The sequence below is a fragment of the Mirounga angustirostris genome, unplaced genomic scaffold, assembly GCF_029215605.1.
Source record: "Mirounga angustirostris isolate CCGP_5_RB_7025 unplaced genomic scaffold, mMirAng1.0.hap1 SCAF_1, whole genome shotgun sequence".
NCBI lineage: Eukaryota > Metazoa > Chordata > Mammalia > Carnivora > Phocidae > Mirounga > Mirounga angustirostris.
This window is the reverse complement of record NW_026991709.1, coordinates 54,860,984-54,884,279: the sequence shown is the minus strand read 5'-3', so window position 1 is coordinate 54,884,279 and position 23,296 is coordinate 54,860,984. Positions and strand designations below refer to the sequence as shown.

Sequence of the window (23,296 nt, the reverse complement as noted above, 5' to 3'; positions counted from 1 at the left end):
ATTTTGGGGTCAAATTTGTCATTTATAATTTCTTATAAGAGCATTCATTTTATTTAGATTTGCAAATTTGTTGATAAGGAGTTTTATATAAAATACTCTTTGAAAATTTCTGTTTTCCCCAATCCTATAGTTGTGTCCACTTTTACTGCATATTATGCTGTCTCTTTTTCTTGGCCAGAGAGATTTAATTGTTTCAACTGTTTTTAAAAACAAAATGATTTTGGGTTCTTTTTAAGTCTACTAGGTTTATATTAATTATATATTTCTTTATTTTCTCCTATGTTCTTTGGATTTATTTTACTTTTTCTGCTTCCTTGAGGTGTATCTTTTATTAGTTAATTTTCAATCTCATTTTCTAATCTAAATAACAGGCTTTTACACATCCTCCCAGCCCCACCCCCCTCATTATGGCCCTATTCTACAGGTTTAAAAAATAGAACTATCATTATTGCTTCTTTCTTTCTTTCTTTCTTTCTTTCTTTTTTTTTTTTTAAAGATTCATTTATTTATTTGAAAGAGAGACAGAGCAAATGGGGGGGGGGGCAGCGGGAGAGTAGCAGACTCCCTGAGCATAGAGCCCGATGTGGGGCTCAATCCTATGACCCTGAGATCACAACCTGAGCTGAAACCAAGTGTTGATCCCCCAACCAACTGTGCCACCTAGGTGCCCCCCACCCTGCTTTTTTTTTAGGATTTATTCATTATTGCTTATTTCTAAATAATTTATAAATTCCATTTTGATTTTCTCTTTAGCTCAGGAATGACTTTTAAAAAGTATTTTTATTTTATTTTTTATTTTTTATTTTTTTTAAAGATTTTATTTATTTATTTGAGAGAGAGAGAGAATGAGAGACAGAGAGCACGAGAGGGAAGAGGGCAGAGGGGGAAGCAGACCCCCCGCCAAGCAGGGAGCCCGATGCGGGACTCGATCCCGGGACTCTGGGATCATGACCTGAGCCGAAGGCAGTTGCTCAACCAACTGAGCCACCCAGGCGCCCCAAAAAGTGTTTTTAAAAATCTACAAGTACATAGGTTTTTTGGGGGTGGTGTCAAATATCTTTTTATTGTTCCAGAGAATGTAGTTTGCATTATATCTGCTCTTTGAAATTTGTTGAGATTTCTTGTGGCCTAATGTTTTAAACATTAGAAAAATTGTGAATCTCTGAAAAAGATTCTGTAACATCAAGCTTTTTTTTTTTATTTTTTTAAGATTTTATTTATTTATTTGACAGAGAGAGACAGCGAGAGAGGGAACACAAGCAGGGGGAGTGGGAGAGGGAGAAGCAGGCTTCCCGCGGAGCAGGGAGCCTGATGTGAGGCTCTATCCCAGGACCTGGAATCATGACCCGAGCTGAAGGCAGACGCTTAACGACTGAGCCACCCAGGCACCCCAACATCAAGCTTTTTATTGTTATTTAGATCTTCTATTTCTTCCCCCCCCACCACGCAATCCCTCAATTTCTGAGAACAGTAATAATATCTTAACGGTGTCTATGGTTTTGTCCATGTTTCTTTATTTCTTCCAATTTTTGCTGTATCTGTTTCTGAGTCATTAGATTTATGGCACATACACATTTTGTTTAAGTGAACCTTTATTAATATAAAATATCCCTCTATGTTTCAGTTAATGCTTTCTAATAACTTTGTTTCTATTTTTGTCTAACAGTAACCTATGTTTGCTTTATTTTGATTAACTTTTCTTACCATATATTTTCCACTGCTTTATTCTCAACAGTGTTGTTTAATTTTCAGTTTGTCTCTTATAAATGGCATATAACTAGATTTGTGACTCAGTCTAAGTGCTTCTATCTTTTAATAGGAAATTTATCTAGTTTACACTTATGACATCTGCTAAAGCTGGACTTACTCTGCCTTCTCATTTTATGTTTTATATTTAATTTGCTTCTTTGTTGTCATTGGTTTGCACTTGGGTTTGTTTGTTTAATTTTGTTCTGCCTTATATTTTCTGCCCTTTTGTGAGATTGGTTTAGTTGATTTTTTTTTTTTTTTTTTTTTGCCAGGATGGAAGGTTCGTTTTTTTTCTATTCCAGTAGTTTGAAAATTATTTGTTCCATTCTATTTTTTACAGTAGATTACCTTTACATTTTAAATAAACATATCTAAAACTAGTTTTCTTATCAAAATGTAGAGTTAATATCTATCTCATCTCACAAATAAGTCAAGGCCTTAATATGCTTTATTTCTCTCCCATACCAGTTCTACCTTTTCTGATTATTGTGTTTGGATTTCTTTTTTTTTTTCCCAAAGATTTTATTTATTTATTTGACAAAGAGAGAGACACAACGAGAGAGGGAACACAAGCAGGGGGAGTGGGAGAGGGAGAAGCAGACTTCCCGTGGAGCAGGGAGCCCGATGCGGGGCTCAACCCCAGGACCTGGAATCATGACCTGAGCCGAAGGCAGACACCCAACGACTGAGCCACCCAGGCGCCCCAGTGTTTGGATTTCTTTATAACATTTTACAATATTATGTGACAGCCTGCATAAATATTTAGACTAAATTATAAGATTTATTATTTTTCTTTGCTTACCACAGCATCTTTCATTCTTTATCTTTTTCATTTACTCATTAGTTCCTTTGCTGGATTATATCCTCAAATAATTATTTCAAAGTCCATTTGAGGTAAATTTTTGGAATCTTTGTATCTTAAAAGTGTCTTTATTTTTCCTTTCCTCCTCAATATTTGTTTAAATGAATGAAGAAACATTGATTCAAAAAATAGTTTCCCAGGGGCACCTGGGTGACTCAGTAGGTTAAATGTTTGACTCTTGATCTCAGTTCAGGTCTTGATCTCAGGGTTGTGAGTTCAAGCCCTGCATCGGGCTCCACGCTGGGTATGGAGTCTACCTAAAAAAAAAAAAAAGTTTCTGGGACGCCTGGGTGGTTGGTTGGTTGGTTAAGCATCTGCCTTCAGTTTAGATCCTGATCCCAGCGTCCTGGGATCGAGTCCCACATTGGGCTCCTTGCTCAGCGGGGAGACTGCTTCTCCCTCTGCCTGCCTCTCTCTCTCTCTCTCATTCTCTCTGACAAATAAATAAATAAAATCTTAAAAAAAAAAGTTTCCCTCAGAACTTATTATGCATTTTACTTCTTGAATCCATGATGTTAATGAAAAGTCTGACCCAGATGTGATTACTAAATTTTTGTAAATTGCTAATTTTCGCCCCTTGGATAGCTTTTAGGAGTTCTCTTAACTTTAAATAAAATTCTACAATGTGTCTATCTGTGAGTTTTGACTTTTTAAACATTCTTCTTACTTAGGACTCTTGTCCTGAGGATTCTTGGAGGACACTTCTAACTTGCTTATTTCACATTGACTCTGCCTTCAACTAGATCCAGACCCAACCAATTATCAACTCCTCTACTGCTATGATCCTTGTTCAGGCCACCGTCATGTCTCCCTGGGGTTATAGAGAGCCTCCCGCCAAGCCACAGGCCTCTCTGCTTCCACCCTTCACCTTGTGAAAACTCTGTCACCCTTACCGCTCTGTAGCAGCCAGAGCGGTCTTTTAAAAATTCTCTGTACAAGATTCCTCAATGACTTCCCATTACACTCAGAGGAAAAATGAAGGTCTGCAGCATCCTGCATGCTATCTGACTTCCTCTCTCCTCCCATTCTTCTTTAGGCACAGGGGCCTCCTTACTATTCTTCCTTGGGTTTCAGCAGGAGACAAATATGTATTCGTAGTTACCAACCTGTCCTTGATTTTTTTTTTTATTATTATTAGGTTAGTCACCATACATTACCTCATTAGTTTTTGATGTAGTGTTCCATGATTCATTGTTTGCGTACAACACCCAGTGCTTCACCCTCCTCAATACCCATCACCAGGCTAACCCATCCCCCACCCCCTCCCCTCCAGAACCCTCTGTTTGTTTCTCAGAGTCCATAGTCTCTCATGGTTCGTCTCCCTCTCCGATTTCCCCCCCTTCATTTTTCCCTTCCTACTATCTTCTTTTTTTTTTTTTTAACATATATATTATTTGTTTCAGAGGTACAGGTCTGTGATTCAACAGTCTTACACAATTCACAGCGCTCACCATAGCACCATAGCCTGTCTTTGATTTTTTTTTAAAATAGTCCTTTACATAATGGCATGGTCTGTCAGCAGAGACACGAGGGTTAATTGAAGATGGCAGGGGTGGGGTGGGGGGCATTTGCAGTCTGTTGCCATGTTAACTTTTTCTGTGTGTAGTAAGGTACATACAAATTAGAAAATGTGGACACCAGACCCTTGAGTCCAGTTCTGTGGATTAAGTTGAAGGAACCAGAACCTCAGCCTCACAGGCAGGCAGGGTCTATGGGGGGTGGGGCTGCCCAGTCCACTTCTGACTCCCACTCCAAGTCACATTGCAGCGCCCTGTTTAGGCCAGTCATCCCTGGACATTACGTTAGAGAAAGAATGGACTCTGTAGTTGCTTAGAACAGGTCTCAAATCCTGCTGCTTCCCCCCGAGTAGCTGTCTGACTGTAGATGGGTTCATTTTACGTTCACTCCTTCAGTAGATACTTATTGAGTGTCAGGCCCTGTTTTAGAAGCCGGGGATATATGAGGGAACAAAACACAAATATCTCTTCCCCCACATGGCTTGAAATCTGTTGGGAGAGCTTTCATTCTAGTGATAAGTTCTCTATGGTCTCTGAACGTCAGTGTTTTCATCTACAAAATGAGGCTATATATAAGGTCATCTACTTAATACGAACGTTGTAGAACTAGAATAGTCCCAGTACCCGGCACCTGGAGGTTCTGAGTGCATTTCAGTTCTCTTCATTCTGCTTTCCCCTACAACACTTCTTTCTAGCACTTACCATTATAGTGCTCTGTAAACTAACCCGCTGTCTGATACGTAACAAGCAACAGACTGAACTGAATGCCAGTGTCTAGGTAATTTTCTGAGAATACGTAGATACTTTCGTCAGAAGACACTGGCACTCTTTGTAGTGGCTTCTGTGCTCCATCCTTGAAGATCATGGGGGAGCTTTATTGGGGGGGGAGAGGGAGTTTTAGGAAATTTTGTAAAGAGCTTCTGTTACCTTCGAAATCTCTTTTCAGTACCGTATTGTGAAGACTTGATCACTCCTCTAACATTTTTTCCTGATTCCCTTTTTGGGGGTTGAGACCATGTGAGCATTGTACCTGTTCTATTATGCATGTGATTTCCCTGTGCCATGTTGCTTTTTTTTTTTTTTTAAAGATTTATTTATTTATTTGAGAGAGCGAGAATGAGAGAGAGAGAGAGTACATGAGAGGGGGGAGGGTTAGAGAGAGAAGCAGGCTCCTCGCCGAGCAGGGAGCCCGATGCGGGACTCGATCCAGGGACTCCAGGATCATGACCTGAGCCGAAGGCAGTCACTTAACCAACTGAGCCACCCAGGCGCCCATTGAGCCACCCAGGCGCCCCATGTTGCTTTTGTGACTTGTGTTTTTAACATTATGAATATTTTATGTATTCCGCTTTATGAGAAAATGCAAGAAAGCACAGACTCTCCTAAAAAAGGCATGTCATGGAATTGGCTGTCATGGAAGGGGCCTGTTGTACCCCCAGAATCCATCATGGCTTAGGATCTCGGGCAGCTAGGCGAACCCATCTTAAAAAACAGCTGTGGGAATGGTGATATAATATGGAATAATGGAGTTGAAATTTTGTGCTAAGTAATGTTTTGAAACTAGATGCCACGTTGCCCGTGTGTTCCTAAATTGACAGGCATTGGGCAACATTCCACAATGTCTCTAGTTTCTGTCTTAACTGAGCTGGCTGGGAACACATCAAAAGTTACAGCTTCAAATTGTATGTGCTGCTTGCCATCCCGCGGGTGTGACAGAGGCACTTTCATTACTTTGCGTAGCTTATAACTCTTCTTTGAAATTACCTCTTTGAGTTGACGTTTCTCTTAGGTATAATCCACCCTAAGATTAAATTTGGTTAGCCCCTTCATAGTTCAGAATTTAAACTAGTTAAAAACCTTTATGCACTTCTTTATATTCAAGATAACATAGGCCTTGTTAATTTCAACCTTAAGAACTCCTCAGAGATTTTGTAGGGAATTTAGCAATAAATTCAGAAAACAATTTTGGTTATAATATGCGGTATTTTCATGAATAAAAATATGGCACTTCTGAGATATTCCAAAAGGAATCTGATTTAGTGCCTGGAGTTTAGAGTCATTTTCTCAACTGTGGACCTTACAAGGGCAGTTCAGTGGGAGTCCGTTTTCTGTGTACCCATTGTGGATAAATGTAAAGGGCGTCCTGCATCCAAACACCTGCTTCTCTCTTTCAGGCAACTTTTCTTACATACTACCTCATCCAGTAGGTCTACCAAGCAGTGATTCTCAAAACTTGCAGAGTTAAAGGAATCACCTGGGTAGCTTTAAAAAATTTACATTCTCAGATTCCAGCCACAGAGAACCTGAATTGGTAGGTGATAGGACGCTGGCCACAGGACCTCTCTTTTGGGCCCCTGTCCTGTCCTTAACAGATTGGTGACCCCACCGATCTACCCATGATATGCAGTGTATAGAGCAACCCTTAAAACAGCAGCAGAACAATGTGCATAGATTGGGAGGAGAAAGAGGCCACATGAGGCCACAGCCACAGCTGGAGGCGGAATCAGAGCCTTCATAAGAATACCCAAATGCTGAGCTGGAGACAAATGCATAGGCCATTCCACAAACTTTCAAACCAGTTTCTGGCTTAAAACGCTCTTCTTTCCCCAGATCTGTCGCGCGCGTGTGTGTGTGTGTGTGTGTGTGTGTGTGTGTGTTGGGCGGGACTCTCTCTTCCTTTCTTTAGTTTATTATACCAGTTAAATAGAAAATGAGAGAGAGAGAGATACAGGCAAAGATAGAGATATGGGCACTTCTGCGAAGTCCAAGACAGAAAAGAAAGACATTTAGTAGTAAACAAGAGAACACTTCTTGAAAAAAAAACATGTGGAGTAGTTCCTGGTGGGTGGGGAATAACAGTATTTTTTTCTCAGCTCTTTTGAAGACAACTTAGTACATTTGTATTTCAGTTTCCTAAGGGAATGGCTTTATTTATAAAGATTGAAAGCATCACCATCGAAGATGATCGGTCATTTAAAAGTCTTTCTTGTAAAGGGAACCCCCTGTTCATTCTAAGTTAAGCCAAGGAAGTCCTGAATAATCATCATTGATTCAACAAATATTTATTGATGATAAATAAATATGTAAGCCTCATGGGGCTTACAACGTGAAGGGGGTACAGATAAATAAAGACAGTGACACCTCTAGGTGGCAAGTGCTGTGATGGGGAGTCACAGAAGACAGGGAGCACCAGAGCCACTTTCATTACTTTGCGTAGCTTATAACTCTTCTTTGAAATTACCCAATCTTGGGGAGTGAGGGAAGGCTTCAGGAGGACAGGAGATCTCAAGTTGCATTGTGAAGGGGGAAAAGGAACTAACCAAAAGTGGCCAAGGAATTGAATGTGCTAAGGCCTGGGTATAAGAAAGCATGACCCATATCTGGAGACCTGAGCATGGTCCTCGATGCCCACACTAACTACGGCTGGCCAGTGATGGGGCTGGGGACTTAAGTGGTGGCCAGATCATGAAGGACCTTATCCATCACATGAAGAAGTTCGAAAGTTATATTTGGGCTACCTATTTCCTATGTAGCTTTTATATTTAGCCGCTTTTGTCTTCTTTCCATCACAGACATCACAATAACATAAGAAGTATTGCCATTCTGTTTGTTACAAATAACTAGGAACGTTCGAAAGTGGCACGTGTATGTAAGAGGGTTAACATGGAAGGCTTTCATCCACAGGAAGTCGTGCTTTCAAGGTTGGCCCTTGGCTGGTCAAGTCTCCCACACTGATAGAAAACTTTCCCTAACTAATAAGGTTGGCTCACTATATCTAGACTATGCAAACAGTGTGGTTTATGCTGGAATTTTGGTACATGCTAGCTGACCAACTCCCAGTGAAACCCTTCAGTGCTGTCTCTAATGGGTTTCCCTAGGCAGAAACATCACACACATGTTGCTGCATTTTCATAGGTGGGGGAAGAACGTGCTCTGACCCTTCACGAGAGGGAGAACACACAAGAAAGCTGCAGTCGGATTCCTCCAGGCCCCACCTATCTCTCCCTGTTATGATCCACTGTATATCCTTACTGCATCGCTGTGATAAAACTTAGCCATAAGTACAACTCTATGCTAAGTCCCATGAGCCCTTCCAGTGAATTTCCTAGCATAGAGGAGGTGAGGATCACCAACACACCTGCTGTGACTGTTTACCTATAGATATTTATTGGATGAGGACAAGAAGTGAGCTATCAAATGGTAGAAGTACCAGTTTCCTTATTTTGTTTTTGTATATATATATTTAAAATCCAAACTCTTCTAACCCAGTTTGATCTCTCATCATTATTTCTTAAATTCTCAAACTTGGCTCTGAGTTACTTTTGACTTTTACTTTCAAATGACAAAAATGTGTTAGCTTTTAGGAGAGTCAAAGAAAGCTACTGGCTCTAAGGGCAATTTTTTTTTTTTAAAGATTTTATTTATTTATTTGACAGAGAGAGAGACAGTGAGAGAGGGAACACAAGCAGGGGGAGTGGGAGAGGGAGAAGCAGGCTTCCCGCAGAGCGAGGAGCCCGATGCGGGGCTCAATCCCAGGACCCTGGGATCATGACCTGAGCCGAAGGCAGACGCTTAACGACTGAGCCACCCAGGCGCCCCAGTCTAAGTGCAATTTTTAATCAACAGATCCAGAAAGGATTTGAAGTCCTTGGAATATTTATAGTGTCCCAAGATGACTTTGTTTTTTTTTTCCTTTTTCTTTTAACAGGTGGGGATTTACTTGATTGTGCAACTTCTAGTGTACTCACAGTCAGCTCCAGTATTATGGTGCTACACCATAATAGCCTCTCTGTCCATGTTAAAGATGCATTAGTATTTACAGAATAATATCCATGCACCAGATACTTTTCTATATCTTTTATTGGGAAATTCTACTAAGTCTTACTTGAATTACTTTTTAAACAATTAAAAGAAATCCTGAAGGAACTTACGGCCAACCAGGAGATCCTTGGATTTCTTTCTTTTCTTTTCTTTCTTTCTTTCTTCCTTCCTTCCTTCCTTTCTTTCTTTCTTTCTTTCTTGATTTTATTTATTTATTTGACAGAGAGAGACACAGCAAGAGAGGGAACACAAGCAGGGGGAGTGGGAGAGGGAGAAGCAGGCTTCCCGCTGAGCAGGGAGCCCAATGTGGGACTCGATCCCAGGACCCTGGGATCATGACCTGAGCTGAAGGCAGACGCTTAATGACTGAGCCACGCAGGTGCCCCAAATCCTTGGATTTCTTACAGGCTTTATCTTCAATTGGGTAAATTCCTTGGAGCTCTGCTCTCTCTCATGAAGTAACTGGCAGTGGTCTGCGACTCGGTTGAGCTGTCCCCCCTTAGACAGGCTTTCTGTTTCCTTTCCATCATCTTTGTCTCCCTTTGGACTGGGGTAGGACTGTCAACATGGTGGGCATAGGGCTCCCTGCTTTCTATTTGACCTTCATAGAAGCCTTTTCCGGGGCTCAGTAAGTAAAGAATGCTATTTCCTCAGCGTAGCTGGGCTTGTTATTGATCTTTATTTCTCGTCTAATTGGAGAGGATTTACAGTTCATAAATGGACTCTAATATAGAAGGTCCCTGGAGTTAGTATATGGCAACGCTGTGACTTCCCAGCAACGTGCACTTTTACAAGAGTAGTTTTCTCCATAAGGCTCTTTACGCTGTGCCTGCTCCCACTTTATTGCCTTTCTGTCCTTCATTTTTCTCCTTTATCCTCTCACTTGTCAGGTTGTCAGACTTCTCCCCTCAGTTGGCCATAAATACTTAATACTTAACTGCATTTACAGAATGAAGTTTTATATTTATTGTTCATAATTTCTAAGGCAAATGAAACATTTTTATTGTATTTCTCTGTTTACAGTAACTTCATAGGAACGTTTCTTATTGATGGGGGCCTAGATTTTTGTTGTTGTTGTTATGTTTGAGCAGGGGGATAGTTTTATTTGTTTGACTTGGTTTTGCCCTTCTGATCCAATAGCTTTAATGGGAAGTGGATTTTCTATTGCTGGTGTAAGTCTACTTAGCATCAGTTGCCAACAAAAATTCAGTTCTAATCAAAGGGTAGGTGATTTATGTAGCCCTTTGTATTTAAAGGCCTGCTTAATGAGGTATGTGAGTGTTGCAAGATTTGCTGGTGCATCCTCTACAGTGTGCCCTTTGATATTTTCTATTCTAGTTTTCCAGAGAGATGGTCATTCAGAGCCTACACATCTGTTCTGTATTTTGAACCTTGGATGAGAATATTCATTCAGGCCAAAAGAGTTAAAACAAAACACCTATGTTATTGCCTCTACAGACCCAGGTAACTCACCTTCTTTCAGTTAACTTCATAGAGTTTTTATTTATAAAATCAATATGCCCCTCTCCCTCAAATTGTCAAAATGATTTGATAGTAAGAATTTTTTTTATCATTTGATAGTAAGGTTTTTACTATTGTAAATAAAATTCAGACTGCTTCTGAGAGGTTTGCTGAAGAGTAATCATGTGTAACAAATATTTGGCTATAATAGCAACACACTGCCGTGAACACTCTGAAGTTAAAGAATCATTCCAAGGAGGAATTTATTTTTCACTCCACTGAATCTTAGGTGCTTTGATTGTGATAAGTTCCATTAAACAAATCACAATTCTGGGGCGCCTGGGTGGCTCAGTCTTTAGGCGTCTGCCTTCGGCTCAGGTCATGATCCCAGGGCCCTGGGATCGAGCCCCGCATCGGGCTCCCTGCTCCGCGGGAAGCCTGCTTCTCCCTCTCCCACTCCCCCTGCTTGTGTTCCCTCTCTTGCTGTCTCTTCCTCTGTCAAATAAATAAATAAAATCTTAAACAAAAAACCCCATCACAATTCACTTACGTGTTCTGTTTACACAAGATATTTGAACTATTAAATCATACATATATGTGTAGGTTTATTTTATGTGTAGAATGAACATATTTACAAACACAAATTTGGTTCACTTATATTTTAGCATGAAATTTTTTATTATACCATAATAAGTCTAGTGAACATACATAACCACATATAGTTATAAATTTTTCTTGTGATGAGAACTTTTAAGATCTACTCTCATAGCAACTTTCAAATACATAATACAGTATTGTTAACTGTGCTGTACATTACATACCCATGACTTAATCATTTTATAACCGGAAGTTTGTACCAGCATAAACTTTTTTTAAGCTGACATTTGCATATTATAAAATTCATCTTGCCCAACTGTACATGCAGTCAGACCAGTCTGTGTGTGTGTGTGTGTATGTGGTTTCTGGATGGTCATTCATTTACTCACCAAAACATTCATCAGAGTCTTCTGTGAGTCCTAAGATTGTGCTAGGTTCAAAGCATAAAAAAGATAAGATTAGTTTTGGTTTTGAGGAGCTTAATATCTACTGAGAGAAACATTTAATGCTTGTATGCTGTCTATATATACGCCTTTTTGCATGCATTGTTGTGTTTGACTTTTGCAGTGACACTGTGGGTCATATTTAATTATCACCATTTCAGAGATAAGGAAGTGTCACAACTGGACAAGAGTTCAAATATTCTGGCTTCAGATTCTTTACCAATTCACATTCACTGCTCCTTCCCCTATACCACACTAACTTTTTATAATAGACCTACATTTGTTATGTTGTCTTTTTTTCATGAAAAAGTAGTAGCTTTCCTGGGGCCTTGCAATCACTCATATCAATATTAATATTAAAGTTATAGATCTCTTTATCATATGCCCTGAATAAGTCTAGTTATCATCTGTCACCATACAAAGTTATTACAATATTTTGACTGTATTCCCTATGGTATACATTACATGCTCACGACTTATTTATTTTATAACTGGAAGCTTGTCCCTCTTAATCCCTGTCACTTGTTTTGCCTGCCCCCAACCTGTCCCTTCTCTGGTCATCAACATTTTGTTTATTGTATCAGTGACTCTGTTTCTGTTTTCTCTTGTTCATTTGTTTTTTAGATTTCACATATAAATGAAATTACATGGTTTTTGTCTTTCTTTGTCTGACTTATTTTACTTAGTCTAATACCCTGTAGGTCCATCCATGTTTTTACAAATGGCAAGATTTCATTCTTTTTTAATGGCTGAATAATATTCCATTGTGTGTGTGTGTGTGTGTGTGTGTGTAGGTATATGCGTACATACACATATGCACATACACACCCCCCACATCTGTTTTATCCTTTCATCTGTTGATGGACACAGGTTGCTTCCATATCTTGACTGTTGTAAATAATGCTACAGTGAACACAGGGGTGCATATATCACTTTGAAATGGTGTTTTCGTTTTCTTCAGGTAAGTACCCAGAAGAGGAATTGCTGAGTTGTATGGTATTCTTTCTTAATTTTTTTTTTAAAGATTTTATTTATTTGACAGAGAGACACAGCGAGAGAGGGAACACAAGCAGGGGGAGTGGGAGAGGGAGAAGCAGGCTTCCCGCTGAGCAGGGAGCCCGATGCGGGTCTCAATCCCAGGACCCTGGGATCCTGACCTGAGCTGAAGGCAGACGCTTAACGACTGAGCCACCCAGGTGCCCCTCTTTCTTAAATTTTTTGAGGAACCTCCATATTGTTTTGCACAGTGGCTGTACCATTTTACATTCCCACCAACAGTGTACAAGGGTTCTTTTTCTCCACATCTTTGCCAATACTCATTATTTTTTGTCTTTTTGATGGTAGCCAGTTGGACAGGTGTGAGGTGATATCTCATTGTGGTTTTTATTTTCATTTCACTGGTGAGTAGTGATATTGAACATCTTTTCATGTGTTTGTGGGCCATCTGTATGTCTTCTTTGGAAAATTGTCTATTAAAGTGCTTCACCCATTTTCAAATCAGGTTATTTTTTTGTTTTGTTTTGTTTTTTGATACTAAGTTGTATAAGTTCTTTACATATTTTGGATATTAACTTGTTGTTCATTGTTTGATTTGCAAATATCTTTTCCCATTCAGTAGGTTGCCTTTTCATTTTCTTCATGGCTTCCTTAGCTGTACAAAAACTTTTTAGTTTGATATAAACTCATTTATTAATTTTAGCTTTTGTTGCCCTTGCTTGTTGAGACTGTTCTAAAATAATATTGCTAATACCAATGCCAAAGAGCTTACCATCTATGTTTTCTTCTAGGAGTTTCATGGTTTCAGGTTTTAGGGTCAAGTCTTTAATCCATTTTGAATTTATGTTTGTATACGGTATAAGATGGTGATCCAGTTCATACTTTCACATGTAGCTGTCCAGTTTTCCCAACACCATTTATTGAAGAGATTGTATTTTCCCCATTGTATGTTCTTGCCTCCTTTATCATAGATTAATTGACCATATATGTATGAGTTTATTTCTGGGCTCTCTATTCCTTTCCATTGATCTGTGTGTTTGTTTTCATACCAGAACCATACTATTCTGATTATCATAGCTTTGCAGTATATTTGAAATCTGGAAGCATGACCTCCAGCTTGGTTTTTTCCCCTCAAAATTGCTTTGGCTATTTGGGGTGGTTCCATTCAAATTTTAGGATTCTTTGTTCTAGTTTTGTGAAAAATGTCATTGGTATTTTTATTTTGATGAGGATTGCAGTGAATGTGTAGATTGCTTTGTGTGGTATGAACATTTTAATGATATTAATTCTTCCAGTCTATGACATTGAGATATCTTTCCATTTATTTTTGTCTTCTCCAGTTTCTTTCATCAGTGCCTTATGGTTTAAATTTATTTCTGGGTATTTTATTCTTTTTGGTGCAGTTGTAAATGGAATTGTTTGCTTAATTCCTCTTTCCGATAGCTCATTATTAGCATATAGGAATGCAGCCAACTTCTTTGTTTAATTAATTAATTTTAGACTGTTGTATTAGTTTCAGGTGTACAATATAGCAATTCAACACTTCCATACATCACCCAGTGCTCATCACAAGAAGTGCACTCCTTAATCCCCATCACGTATTTAACCCAACCCCCCCCACCCTGGTAACCATCAGTTCTCTATGGTTAAGAGTCTATTTCTTTGTTTCTCTCTCTTTCTCTCTTTCCCTCTTTTTCCCTTTGAAACACAGCCAATTTCTGTATGTTAATTTTGTATCTTGAGGCTTTACCGAATTCATATATTAGTTCTAATAGTCTTTTGGTGATCTCTTTACGTTTTTTTATATGTAGTATGTTATCTGTAAATAGTGACAGTTTTACTTTTTTCTCTCTAATATGGATGTCTTTATTTCTTTTCCTTGCCTAATTGCTGTGGCTAGGACTTCCAGTACTATGTTAAATAAAAGTGGTGGTGAGAGTGGGCATCTTTGTCTTGTTCCTAATCTTACAGGGAAAGATGTTACCTTTTCACCATTAACTATGATGTTGCCTGTGGGTTTGTCCTTTTTTTATGTTGAGGTATGTTTCTTCCCACTTTGTTGAGAATTTTTATTGTAAATAGATGTTGAATTTTGTCAGATGCTTTTTTCTGTATCTATTGAGGTGATCATCTGATTTTTATCCTTTGTTTTATTAACATTGTGTATTACATTGATTGAATTGTGGATATTGAACCATCCTTGCATCCCTGGCATAAATCCCACTTGATCATGGTATATGATCCTTTGATGTATTTTTGAATTTGGTTTGCTGATATTTTGTTGAGGACTTTTGCATCTATGTTCAACAGCGATATACTGGCCTGCAATTTTCTTTTTTGGTGGTGTTTTTTTGTCTGGTTTTGGTATCAGAGTAATACTGGCCTCACAAAATGAGTTTGGAAGCATTCCTTCCTTTTCAATTTCTTGGAATAATTTGAGAAAGATAGGTACTAACTCTAAATGTTTGGTAGAATTCACCTGTGAAGCTGTCTGGTCCTGGACTTTTGTTTTTTAGAGTTTTAAAATTATTGATTTAATTTCATTACTTGTAATCTGTTCAGATTTTCTGTTCTTTATGATTCAGTCTGGAAGTTTGTGGGTTTCTAGAAATTTATTTTTACTAGGTTTTCCAATTTATTGGCATATAATTGTGTGTTGTAGTCTCTTCTGATCCTTTGTATTTCTGTTGTATCAGTGATAACTTCTCAATTTTCATTTCTGATTTTATTTATTTGGGTCCTCTTTCTCTCCCTTTTCCTCTCTCTCTTTTTGACATCTGGCTAGAGGTTTATTGATTTTGTTTATCTTTTCAAAAAAACTTTTTAGTTTAATTGATCTTTTCCATTGTTTTTTTAAATCTCTATTTCAGTTATTTCCACCCTGATCTTCATTATTTCCTTCCTTACACTAACTTGGGTTTCATTTGTTCTTCTTTTTCTAGTTACGTTAGGTGTATAGTTGGATTGTTTATTTGGGATTTTTTTGTTTCTTGAGGTAGTCCTGTATCACTGTGAACTTCCCCCTTACAACTACATATGGTGCATTCCATAGATTTTGTCAAGTTGAGTTTTCATTTTTATTTGTCCTAAGGTATTTTAAAACTTCCTCTCTGATTTCTTCATTGACTCATATTTTTGTGTGTTTTCTTTTTGTAATTAATTTCTGGTTAATACCCTTATGATCAGAAAAGATGCTTGATATAATTTGAGTCTTCTTGAATTTATTGAGACTTGTTTTGTGGCCTAAAATGTGATCAGTCCTGGAGAATGTTCTATGTTCAGTTGAAAAGAATGTGTATTCTTCTCTTTGGGATGAGATGTTCTTTGTATATTATTAAGTCCATCTGGTCTAATATGTCACTTAAGACCAATGTTTACTAACCGATTTTCTGTATGATGATCTATCCATCGATGTAAGTGGGGTATTAAAGTCTTCTATTATTACTGTATTGCTGTCAATTTCTCCCTTTATTTCTATTAATATTTGCTTTTATATATTTAGGTGCAGCTGTGTTGGGTGCTTAAATATTTACAAATGTTATATCCTCTTCTTAGGTTGACCCCCTTTATTACTATGTAATGACCTTCCTTGTCTTATGTTACAGCCTTTGTTTAAAAGTCTATTTTTCTGACATGAGTATTGTAGTCCAGTTTTCTTTTTGTTTCCATTTGCATTGTATATCTTTTACCATCCCTTCACTTTCAGTTTGTATCTGTCTTTTGGTCTGAAATGAGTCTTTTGTAGGCAGCATTTAGATGTTTTTGTTTGTTTGTTTGTTTTTTGTTTTATCTTTTCAGTCACTCTGTCTTTTGATTGGAGCATTTAGTCCATTAACATTTAAAGCGATTATTGATAGGTATGTACTTATTGCCATTTTATTAGTTGTTTTCTGGTTATTTTTGTAATTCTTCTCTGTTCTTTCCTCTTTCTCTTGCTCTCTTCCCTTGTGGTTTGATGATTTTCTTTAGTGTTACGTTTTGGTTCCTTTATCTTTATTTTTTGTGTCTCTATTGCAGGTTTTATGGTTACCATAAGCCATCTATCTATGTATCTATCTATCTATCTATCTATCTATCTATCTATCTATCTATACACACACACATTGGTTTATATACGTAGCTATTTCAAGATGATGGTCACTTCAATTTGAATGCATTCTATAAGCACTTCATTTCTACCCGCCTCCCATGTTTTGTTTTGATAGCATATTTTATATCTTTTTATTTTGTGTATCCCCTTAACTACTTTTTATTTTGTGTATCCCCTTAACTACTTCTTGTAGTTATAGTTGATTTTACTATTTTTGTCTTTTAACCTTCATACTGTTTTTTTAAAGTGGCTAATCCACTGCCTTACTATATATTTGCCTTTACCAATGAGATTTTTTTCTTACATATATTTTCTTATTTCAAGTTATGGTCTTTTCTTTTTACACTTAAGGAAAACCCTTTAACATTTCAACACTTTGTCTCTCCTTCAATTATGAATTATAACCTTGCCAGGTAGAGTGTTCTTGGTTGTAGGTTTTTTCCTTTTAGCACTTTAAATATATCCTGCCACTCTCTTCTGGCATGCGAAGTTTCTCCTGAAAAATCAGCTGATAGCCTTATGGGATGTCCCTTGTATGTGACTATTTTTCTTTTGTGGCCTTTAATATTCTCTCTTTGTCTTTAAATTTTGCCATGTTAGTTATCTGTCTTGCTGTGAATTGCTTTGGGTTCATCTTGCAAGGGACTCTCTGTGCTTTCTTCCCCAGGTTATGGAAGTTTTCAGCCATTATTTTTTCAAATAATTTTCTGTTCCTTTCTCTTTTCCTTCTGGGCCTCCTGTAATGTGAATGTTAGTAAACTTGATATTGTCCCAGAGGTTTTTAAAATTATCCTCATTTTTAAAAGTTCTTTTTTCTTTTTGCTGTTCTGATTGGGTGGTTTCTACTATTTTGTCTTTCAGTTTGTTGATCCATTCTTCTGTATCATTTAGTCTGCTGTTGACTTCCCTTTAGTGTATTTTTTCATTGCAGTTATTATATTCTTCAACTCTGGTTCTTTCTTATATTTTCTTATGTTTCTTATATTTTCCAACTCTTTGTTGAAATTCCCACTGTGTGTCTCTTGAGTTCAGTGAGCATCTTTATGACCATTACTTTGAATTCTTGATCGGATAAATTACTTATCTCTGTTTTATTAGAGTTTTTTTCCTGGAGTTTTATCTTGTTCTTTCTTTTTTTTTTTTTAAAGATTTTATTTATTTATTTATTTGACAGAGAGAGACACAGCGAGAGAGGAAATACGAGCAGGGGGAATGGGAGAGGGAGAAGCAGACTCCCTGCTGAGCAGGGAGCCCGATGCGGGGCTCGACCCCAGGACCCTGGGATCATGACCTGAGCCGAAGGCAGACGCTTAACGACTGAGCCACCCAGGCGCCCCTATCTTGTTCTTTCATTTGGAATGTACTCCTTTGTCTCCTCATTTTGTTTGACTTTCTGTGTTTATTTCTATGAATTATATGGAACAGCTGTCTCTCCAGGTTTTGAAGTAGTGGCCTTGTGTAGGTGTGGCTTTGAAAGGCCAGCTGGAAGGCTGTGGGCTGGGGTGTGCCATGCCAGGGCTGCCTTGGAAGGGTGGTTGGATCAGGCAAAGGCTGGGCAGGTCCCAGAGCATGTTGGAGCTGCCTTGGGGCCCATGGCTGAAGCTGGTATGGGCCAGGGGCCTGGGACACACACCCTAGTAGGCTGGCTAGAGTACCTGAATCCTGCTTCTATTGTGCTATCCAGGTGGAGGGGTGCTCATCCAGGTACCTATGACCTTGGAGAGGTACCAGGAGTTTCCACCCATTTGGTAGATGCTCTAAGGTTTGTAAACGGATTTCCTTCACTTTTAGTCTTGTTGCCCTTTAAACTGTTCTTTTTTCACTGTGCCACAGGGTGAGTGAGTCTGTGCACTGGACTCTCAGTGATATCCCTCCCTGCTGCAGGTTGCCACATGGGGGGGGGGGGGATTCCCATTGTCACTGTCTCTCTTTCTCTAACCTTTGTCTATGGTCCCTCTAGTGTTTGTTGTGCAGAAGCTGTTTCAGTCAGCTGTCAGTTCTTCTTCAGGAGAAATTGCTTTATATGTAGGTATAGATTCAGTATATCCATGGGAGGAGGTGATCAGGGTCTTCCTATACTACCATCTTGGACTGTCTCCCTGCTTTACTTTTGATTTCTGATTATACTGCAGATCATAGTTGAAAAGTGAAGTATATCATGCCCGAGACTTTCTTTATAAATCTTCTACTTGTTTCCCAGTTCATATCAAAGTGATGCATCCTTTCCATCAGTCTTATTCTTCTGGAAAGTACCAAGGGTCTCCTGGATCAATCAATAGAGCTGATCTTTTCAAATTAAATTATTTCTCTCCTAGTAAGTTTGGGTAAAAAATGGTTTAAGCCAAAGGAAAATGTGGATTTGTCTCTATTTTTCAGGGAATTATAGTAAATGGAATTTCATCTACCTGAATTACTGGTATTGAGTGATAGCTCTTTCCCGCTCTAGTATGTTTGTTATTCACCTTTCAAAGTGATATTCTCAGGTATATGTTACTAGGAAGTAGAGATAGTATAAATGCTTATTTTGTTCTGTAGAAGATATTTAAGGAGGCCAGCACCTTTGCCAAATTTCCTTTGGGATTCTGATAAACTGTCAAATCTGATATTTGGTATTTACGGTGTGGACAGATTTAATTCTTTATAGCTTTATCTTTTAGGCTTACCTGTCTCTCTGCCAAATTTACTTGCATATAACGTCCCTCACAGGTTCTCTGGAGGCAGAATTTTTGTGTAAGAAATTATACAGTTCCTCCATGTTATCTCATCCCTAGTGGGTTAACCCTTTCTTTCCTTTCCTTTCCTTTCCTTTCCTTTCCTTTCCTTTCCTTTCCTTTCCTTTCCTTTCCTTTCCTTTTCCCTTTTCCCTTTTCCCTTTTCCCTTTTCCCTTTCCTTTCTTTCCTGAAAGGCATTATAGCTCGCATGGCTGCATCAGAACAAATTGGAGCTGGAGCTGGAAATGATCAAAGTAGGGGCATGTAAAGTTATTAAAAAGTGATTAAATACTTTGTCCACTTTGGTCACCCAGGCTCTAATAAACTTCTAGAAATGAACACTGAAGTATTATTTATAAGAATACATGGCTATACTTTGTGGTTAGTCATTTTCTGTATTTTTATAGCAAACAGAAAAAAGAATATTGGGTTTTATTCTTGTGGGTAAAATTACAGTTGCTTTAGTTACTTTTATCCCAGGATCTCTAACAAGTTCAGAAGAGGACTAGATAGGAATTTTTGGTGTCATATCATTGGTTTCCTTCCTTGATCATATTCTGTTCAATATTTTTTATCAGTAACTTGGATAAAAAACAAACATGTTTGAATTCATAGTAGACCCTGAACTAAGAGGAATATCTTCCATTAGGCATACAGAAACAAGATATGAAAGAGTTGAAGATAAATGTGGTATAACTAATGTACAGACCTGAGTTTAGGTTTAAAAAATCTATCGTATAAGCATGGACTTAAAAGTGATTTATATGGAAAAAAATAAAAAGCATAGATGTCATAATTGACCACAAGCTTAGGATAAGCTGATAGTGAGACAGAGTTGATAAAAATGTTTATGGAACTTAGCAGAACAAGATGGTGATAGTACTGATAAACCATATCCTGCTTACACCATGTCTGGAGGGCCATGTTCAGATGGGGATGCTTTGGGAGGGACATGGATTTACTAGCTTACAGGAAATGAACTTCTTGGTAGGGGGTCATTGATAGAATTGACCATCATTTTATGGAGGAGAGAAGGGCCTGAATGAAAATGTGTTAGCCTTATCATGTGATAGCTGGAACTCCAGAGGGCAGAACTTGGATGGCTAGATAGAAGTTGAAGACAGAGCTAGTCTAGCTCAGCAGGATGACTGTGTTGGGTTGTTTTTGCAAGGAAAAGACACAGATTACCTTTTTCCATTGGTGTTTAGTATAAGGATATTCAGAGAAGTCAAGTGAACAGAGCCATGACACCTGCCTCACTGCCACCTTTGACTCATTGCTTCCAGGAGAAGTGTTCTGGAGAAAAGAAATAGCAGCCCAGTGTTGCTCTGGATACAGCCAGGCTCTCCTCAGCATTGTCTGCTGGTTGTACCTAGCACTTGCTTCTCTAAGAGTAGGTTTTCTGCCATCAAATTCAAAACTTCCCTATTGGACAGAGTTTGGGAACAAGACATACCAGTTGCTCATGTAACTTCCTGTGGTGGAACACCAATCAGTCTGGTCTACCTAGGAGAAGATTTAATACCCAGAATACTAATCTAGTGTGTCCAGGACACCAAGTTTAGTTTCTTCAGACACACATGGCACGAGGTATAGCAACTCAGAGAGGGCCATTGAGTGTGGCATGAGATTAATAAAATTCATGCTCTTTAACAGTGGAAGGTAATCCCACCCAAGATGAGGACAGATTTGCCCCTGGAAGAGTCTAGATTATAGAAGAAATTATTACTTTCGGAAGAATTTTAGCTAGGTGATTTCTCAGGTCTTTTTCAACTTAAAGGTTTTCTAAGTCTGTATTTCTTGAAGTCTTAAATATTGTTTATTTGTATAATACAGACAATATATGGCCATGTTACTTGATTTTAGGCAGCAAACAGTACTGATTTTCTTTGGCTTTGAATTCTTCAGCTTTAGTAGAGAGATAGCTCTCAGATTTATACAGGCATTATTATCTCTGCACATTAGGTCTAAAGACAGTTGTAAAATGGTCACTTTTGAAAGCTCTTTAAGGGAGACAGAGCTAAAGTGTCTGAAGATCTTCATTCTTCATTAAAACTGTTTTGCCATAGACCCATAACACTGAAAGGAGCCCAAACGACATGGAATTGGAGTCATCCTGAGCTTTCATAGGAGCAGCATGGTTCTTTCTAAATTATTCAGGGACACTAAGTTTATGGTTTGTTGTTGACTACTCTGCAATACTATGCTTGTTGGATGGTCTTTCAATTTTGGGGGGATGCGTCCTACCCCCTCACATCCCACCCACCTAAATAGACTAGTAATACTTTAAAAGTATCTCTTTTGCAAATTGTGCATCTTATGTGTCCCTTCATGAATTTGTATAATCGTAATTATTTAATCTTTTGGTATATGGTAGTAGTTGCAAACAAAATTTGGATCAGCCAAACCTGGATCTGAGTTTTGATTTTGTCATTTACTATTTGTGGACCTTTGGCAATGGCTTAAACCTGGCTCTTCCCCACTGTGCACTGGGAATTCCTCTGCCACTTAGGGTTGTGGTGAGGATTGAAATAAAAATAGGTTTTGTTTTAAACATGAAAATACTCAGTGCAGTTCTCGACATATTCGCAAATAAACATTAAACATTAGTTGTTACTGTACAAATGAATAATGACAGGTGGATGGAATGACAACCCTATGCGCGGCAATGTCGTAGGCATTTGGGATTCAGCACAAGCAACAACAGAAAATTCCTGTCCTCATAAAGCTTACATTCTAATGGAGAAAAAACAATAGGCGAACAATAAATAAAAAATGAATAAAACAGTGGGTAATTCTAAGTTCTACGAAAAGAAACAACGTAGGTCAGGAAATAAAGAGCTAGAGGGGAGGTGTCGGATAACTGTTCTAGATAGGAAATCAAGGAAAGGGGTTAGTTCTAAGTAAGTAACCTTTGAGCAGAGAGCTGAATAAACTGAGAGAGTGAATGTGTTATCTGCCCTTGTATAACATATCACCCCCCAATTTAGTGGCTTATTATTAAAAGTAACCATTAGTTATTCCTCAGTTTCTATAGGTCAGTAATTGGAGAGTGGTTCCGTTGGGTGCTTTAATCTTGGGATCCCTCATGAAGTTGCTGAGACATTTTGGCTGGGGTTCCTGAAGGCTTGAGGGGAACTAGAGGATACACTTCCAAGGTGGCTGACTCACATGGCTGGCAGGTTGGTTCCTCTTTAAAGGGGCCACTGCACAGGGCTTCCTGAGTGTTTTCATGGCAAAGGGACAGGCTTCTACCAGAGTGAGTAATTCAAGAGAACAAAGTAGAAACTGCCATCTTTTAGAACCTAGCTTCAAAAGTCACATACCATCACTTCTGCCATGTTCTTTTGGTCACACTGGCCAGCCTGGATTCAGTGTGGGAGGGCACTACACAAAGGCATGAATACTGGGGGGGTAATTGCTTAGAGGTCGTCTTGGAGGGTGGATACCACGGTGAGTCATGCAAGAACTTTATGGGAAGATGTCTCCAGGAAGAGAGGAGAGTTAAGTGTAAAGGTAGGGTAAGAAGGCAAGTATAGCTAGAGCACGGTGATGGGGAAGAGAAGAGGTAGATGGGGGCAGATCCTGTAGGGCCTTGAGCAGCATGGCAAGAAGTGGTTGCATTGAGAATGTAAAGAGTTTTGAGAAAAAGCAGCATTACTTGATCTATGTTTTAAAAAAGTTATTCTGGCTGCTGAGTGGAGAATTGATTTTATGAGACAAGAAAGGAGGAAGGGAGTTGACGTAGGCTACCATTCCTGTATTCCAGGTAAGAAATGACTGTGGCCTGACCTGGAGTGGTAGTGGTGGAGTCATGAGGAGTGAGAGTTCAGATTACAGATACGCTGTAAAGACAGAGCCAGCAAGAACTGCTGATGGATTGGATGTGGAGTGGAGAGGAAATGAGGAGTCATGGATGACGTCTAAGTTTTTTTTCCTGAGCAGAATCTTAGGAATGATAGGGAAGATGCTGGGTAGGGGGGGAAGAGGGATGGTGGATGGGGTTCTGTCTACTCATTGTGGACGTACTAAATTTGAGTGGTCCATT

At 38.7% G+C, this 23,296-nt stretch overlaps 1 protein-coding gene across 1 annotated transcript in view; it reads left to right on the top strand.

Annotated features, from left to right (window-relative positions):
- MORC1 (MORC family CW-type zinc finger 1) overlaps nucleotides 1-23,296 on the top strand; it is a 170,399-nt gene that overhangs the window by 33,888 nt on the left and 113,215 nt on the right. The window contains exon 9 of the mRNA XM_064589446.1: nucleotides 10,288-10,413. Within this exon, the coding sequence (XP_064445516.1) occupies nucleotides 10,288-10,413 (126 nt within the window). The remainder of the gene's footprint in view (nucleotides 1-10,287; nucleotides 10,414-23,296) is intronic.